This window comes from Drosophila grimshawi, unplaced genomic scaffold (assembly GCF_018153295.1).
Source record: "Drosophila grimshawi isolate 15287-2541.00 unplaced genomic scaffold, ASM1815329v1 contig_1377, whole genome shotgun sequence".
Taxonomy (NCBI): Eukaryota; Metazoa; Arthropoda; class Insecta; order Diptera; family Drosophilidae; genus Drosophila; species Drosophila grimshawi.
Genome location: NW_025062900.1, coordinates 8,101,259 through 8,107,052, shown reverse-complemented (window position 1 = coordinate 8,107,052; position 5,794 = coordinate 8,101,259). Strand labels below are relative to the sequence as shown.

Sequence of the window (5,794 nt, the reverse complement as noted above, 5' to 3'; positions counted from 1 at the left end):
CATTCCTTTGCTGTGCTTTGGTTTTCATTGGTTTTCGTGGCGCGTAAATAAATTTCATATCATGACATTTATTACTGACCCTTAAGCTTGGCAGCCCACAACAACAAATCCCATACCAATACATTCCCATATTTATGTTTGTGTGTGTGTGCGTATGTATGAAGGCAAGCAGATTATGCCGCATACCCCGAAGGATCTGGCATGATCTGCATGCGGCGACGGCGGCGGCGGCGGCGGCTGCGGCGGTTGGTTACATTTTTCATTTAAGATTTGTTTTTGCTCGCTGTTTCTCGACTTTTTTCTTTGGTCCAGCATTTTGATTTATTTTAGCACTGAATGGGACTGGGCGTTAAGGGGCGTGGCAGCAAGAATGTGCGAGCAAAAAGCAGAGGCAAACAACAGCCAAGCAAATGAATGAGGCTCGCACCGAACGAATGCGAGTGTGGGCGAACGAATGTGAATGAGAATGTGAATGAATGCAAAGATAAAGATTAAATGTAAGTGGACGACACAGCAAACAATTGTAGTTAATTTACGCGCACTGAAATGCATAAGAAATTAATGAAAACGCAAAAGAAAATGAAAATGAAAAACAGACAAAAAATATATATATATAAATAGGTAAAGAATTGTGAATTTTTCTTGAGGCCGGCGGCACAGTGAGTATCTTTTAAAGTTAACTTGACTGTGAAATAAGCTGAGCAAACAGCGAGCGCATTGTCTTTGTCCCATCTGAATAATTTATTTATGTTTTCATCTTTTCAGCAAGCAGACCACCAAGGCCCCCTGCCGTACACCCCCTTCACGTACCGCACAGAGCCAAAAGAAACGGCAGTTAATAGCGGAGAAAATGCGAACAATTCCGCCTGAGCAAATAATTACAGGGCTTAATAACAAATTTAATATTGTTTGGGCCAAGGCCGCATCAAGGCCTTTCTTTATGCCTTTTATTCTTATATTTATTTATTTTTTAACACCTTACACACCCCCTCTTGACTTCGCTTAACTGTTGATTTTCTGCTCATACGTTTTATGCGTTTTAATGAGTCTGTTGCACGTCCGTCACAGCCTTCCCACCCCTCCCACTCGTCCTGCCTGTTTGCGTTTCATAAAAATAAGCATGTCCTGCCATTGCTACTTGCATCCTTATGGCTTATGCGCTGACCCTTTCAATTGTTGTTCATCCAACCGTCTCCAACCTGCCTTGTTTGCAGCTTCAAGTTTTCCGAAGAGCTGTTGGCCTTGCAATTAGTTGTTGCAAGTTCGAAATTTTAGTCTCTCGTCAGTTGACTTCTTTCAAGCTGCAATTGCCGTGTGTAAAAGTCTTCAGAATTTCTGAACAACAGCTAATTCAAATCTTCAATGTCTGCAGAAACTCTAGAAATTGTAAGCAATACCTTAAATTAACTTATATATATATATAGATATATATATATAATTATATGCTATTCAGTAACCATTGTCATTTGTGTCAGTTTTTTATTTTGCTAGTTTGGTGTATATAATTGAAATTGATTTGTTCTGATACTCTTTCTCTAAGACGACACTCGTGAAACTAAATTATTCGTTTTCTACAAAAGTGGCTAGAAACTTTCTTTATTAATCTGGCGTGGGCATAAATAATACGATAATAACTAATAATGGGTGAGTGTACAAAAATATATAAATTTTCCAATGTGACATTAAACTTCTATTTTCTGACAACAAAATAGACTATTCTCTGAATGAAAAACCACTAAAATTGAATCCTCCACTATTTGTACCTTGTGATTTGGATGAGTTTCGTGACCCTAACAAAGAACATTCCGATGCAGCATCAGAAGCCTGTGATGCATTAGATAAACTGAGTGCACAGGATGAGATCAGTGTGTCGAGTATTATCTCGGCATTGCTGCGACCCATCGAACCGTTAGATGATCAGTATAAACAATGTGATTGGGGCATCGATCCGAAGAGCTTTCTGCCCGTCAAACAGGCCGTCATATTCAAGGAGCAGTTGTTCATCTCGAAGCTGCGCAACACGAAATGTAAGCTGAGCGAGAATATCAAGATTTTCTTTGAGCGCGAGCTGCAACAGATCGGCAAATTTTGCATGAACGTGGAGGAGGCCTTCGATGGGTATGTGGTCTACAGCAGCAGCAAGATGAAGAAGGACAAGGGCATAACCGAGTGCGGACACCAGCTGAAGGGCAAGTACGACGATCACTTTCAGCTGATCTGTGAGAAACGTTCCGAATTCGATCGCATCGATCATGGGCACTTGGAGAAAACGCTCGAAGTGCGAAACCATGCGGATCTCCACCTGACGGCTATACGCGAAACAAAAATCAATGAGGAGATACAGAAGTTCAAGGCCACCATTGATATCAAGGATCGGGATCATACCTTCGTTCTGGACGGTGGCATTCAACTCCTCATGCGTCATCTCATCTGTCATAATTTTGTTGGCAATTTCGAGTACTACACGATGAACTTGTATGGTCGTGTCCTACGCTGCAATCTACTGGTGCACAAAGACCGCAAACTGGTGCGCATCTTCTATCGCACGTACAAGAATACCGTTCACATCATCACACAGCAGTGCTTCAACGATGAGCTGCAGGATGTGGCCGAGACCTTTATGACGCCCGAGGGACGCATTGTGCTGCACTTCTGGCGCGGCTACAACTATCTGCTGCACGCCGTCTGTGCCCCGCCCAAGAAGAAGGAGACAATCGTGCCCAAGCTGGAGCTGATGTGGCGACAGAATGTCAGTCTCACCCGAAAATTCCATGATCTCAAGTCCCTGAACTATGAGAATACAACAAACTTTCTCAAATCCAATTCCGAATTAGCAGATTTCATGCAGGATTACGTGATAAATGTTCTGCGCTATAAGCCCACAAATGTACTCGAGTTCTCCATTATGTTTTTTCAAAATATGTCAGCCACCTAGATTATAATGTAATAGTATCGAAATAGTAAATACCTAGCTAAGCCGTATATTACACTTTTTAATGTATCGCATCTGCCAGCTGTTAAACCAAAAAAACGAACAATGAAAATGGTTATTATGTCTTATACACTTTTTATAAACTATAAACATCAAATTTAAACACTTTTTGACTTAACCAATGTTAAATTTAAATTTATTATGTTCTTGATCAACATAATTCGATTATACATCATTTATCCGCTGTCAATCCTTTTCGCTCCTTCCTTTTTATATTAGCAATGACCGTCATATCAGCCATTTATTGCATTTATCCTGAAATGTTTCACTAATTAGCAATAAGCTGCTTTAAACTTAGTTGCATCCTCTCACTTTTTTTTTGTGTACAGCTTTCCTTTTTTGTGCTTTGGCATGGATAACATAACGTTAAATATAATCTGGCACCAGGCAGGCGTCAGCTAATTAAGCGCGTTGAAAAGAAGCAAAGCCAAGGGAAAGGGGCTCGCCCAAACCAAGACCACCTCTTGGGTTGGTGGGTCAGTGGGTCGACTTATTGAGCTCAGGTTAGTGGATGGTGGAATTTTTGCAGGCTGCCACCTAATGAAGTTACCACAAAGTGAAAGGCGTCCAGACTACGTAGCAGGCGCTAATTAATTAGCGCCGTATATTTTAAATAAACTTTTTTTTCTCACTTTTCTTTTATCCTCTTTCTAGCGCATGTCTATACAATGTTGGTCACTGGCTAATGAGCCGGGCAAAACGCAAATTGGGTCACAAATTTCGCGATCTGAATTAATAATAATATTAAATTCCCATATAGACTATTTATGTTGAGGGTTGATTTGACTGATTTGCATAAACAAACGCCAGATGGCAATTGAAATAGAGTAAGGAAACTTTGCACAATTATTTTAATATGTCTGTAACGAATTCAACAAAACTGTTTTACCTTCTACCAAAATCAATAACCGACTCGCTATGGAAATTGCAAATTTATGCATATTTCTTTTGTTTTTCCAAAAATTTTGTGCAATGCAAAGTAAAATTATTACAAAAAAAAAAAAAAACAACAACAAGAACAACAAACAACGAATCATGAGCTAAACAATAAACTTTTAACAGCGAATGTGCGCAACGCCACTTGTTTTCTGGCTCTCCAGGAGCACCTGTTCCGACAACACCAACAATAACGAGAATACAAAAATATTACAACACCTTGAGGAAAGTTTTTCGGTTCGTTGTTGCTGTGCCTGCAGTTGGTGTTGAGTTTTGTTTGCTTGTCAATGCACAACAGCAGAAACAGCAGCTACAATAACAACTCAAACAAAATATTAATAGGAAGAACCTGAAAGTCGAGCAACTGATAATACTATCTGCCATTGCATAATTTAATTGAATTGAATTGTAAAACAATTTGCATTTTATAAAATAAAGTTTTTGTTTTTGCATTTTGAGCAAGGGCAGACTCAGGTGCAAATAACTGCTAGTTGGATGTGGAAAGTGGCAGCTGCTTGAAGCTTGAACCAAGTGATTGAGGCAACATGTTATGCGGCAACTTATCATCATTATCATTAACACAAAATAATGTTGCAGGCGGAGTTGACATAATACTCTTACATAAATACGTGGCCGACCTTTGAATGAGTTTATCAAGCGTATGCTTTCCAAATTTTGTTGACCATAGAAGTATCGGAAATCTATAGATTTAATAAGTACACACTTCGAGGCATCTCGAGCTTTTATTGATTTGCCAACGTTTGTCTAATGCAAACATGAATGAGTATATATTTCAAGTCATAAGTCCTTGGGGCTTTAAAAGCTAATATACTTTACTTTACTTCACATATAAATTGAATTGAAATTAAATTTCAACAGCATTAAATATATAAACAAAATCTTTGTCACGTATAAAAGGTTATCAGATTTTAAATTAATAAAATTATGTAAATACTGTACATCTACAAATATTTTAAATTATTCAATTTGCATTTTTTCTTATATTAAACTTAAACTTGATTATTTAAACGCACTCGAGTAAAATTAATTTGAAATATTTAAAATGTTCTCTGCATTGACTAAAAATCCAAGCTAAGAATACAAAAAAAAAATTATATTTATAGATAAATAAAAGAAGAGTATATTAATAGCAAATGTTTATGAGTTCGGAAACTGCAGGAGGAGAACTTTCCGGCGTAAACCACTCAAAGGTGTAAATAAATACGCCGCCCGCAAAGGTAGGCAACGCTTTTTGTTTGCTTAGCCTGTGTATATGTTTATATAGGACTTTGCCATCTATCTATGTGTGTGAGTTTGTGTGTGTATGTGTGTTAATTTGCCAACAAAGACACGTACCGACATGCAAACACTATTCAAAACATTTTGCTCGAACTCAAAGGCATTTGCTCAATGTGTAAGGGTGAATGTGTGTGTGTGTGTGTGAGTGCATGTGAATGTGAATGTATTCATGTGCGTTTTGAAGTGTACGTGTGTGTTTACCCAGCCATTGCTATTAATTTGTACACGCTGTGTAATAGCTCTGTCAATATTTTACAAAACATTTTCCAAAAAGTGCGACCAGCAAGTGTTGTAAACTGACGCCTAGAAAAATAATGTTAACGCTTATACGAGGAGCAAAGTAGGATGGAGTACACAAGAAGATGTGTGTGTTGATGTGTGCTTAGAGTTGAATGAGGATTAACAACTAAGAATCTAGTTGAATGTTACCTTAATACTTAACAAAAAGGAATGAATTGTACAATCAGAAAAGGCTGAGTTATGATCAAAAATGTTCTTAACGAAAAATTATGATTGATACTTGATAATACTTTACTCAAGTTCTTTAAAAACACTAATACCCAAGAT

At 38.0% G+C, this 5,794-nt stretch overlaps 1 protein-coding gene across 1 annotated transcript; it reads left to right on the top strand.

Annotated features, from left to right (window-relative positions):
- Positions 1 to 1,524: 1,524 nt before the first annotated feature.
- Positions 1,525 to 2,989, top strand: LOC6562102. The gene is made up of 2 exons (XM_001988753.2): positions 1,525 to 1,644; positions 1,713 to 2,989. Exons 1-2 carry the CDS (start codon positions 1,641 to 1,643, stop codon positions 2,933 to 2,935), a joined length of 1,227 nt encoding a protein of 408 aa, XP_001988789.1. The 5' UTR covers positions 1,525 to 1,640; the 3' UTR covers positions 2,936 to 2,989.
- Positions 2,990 to 5,794: the final 2,805 nt, after the last annotated feature.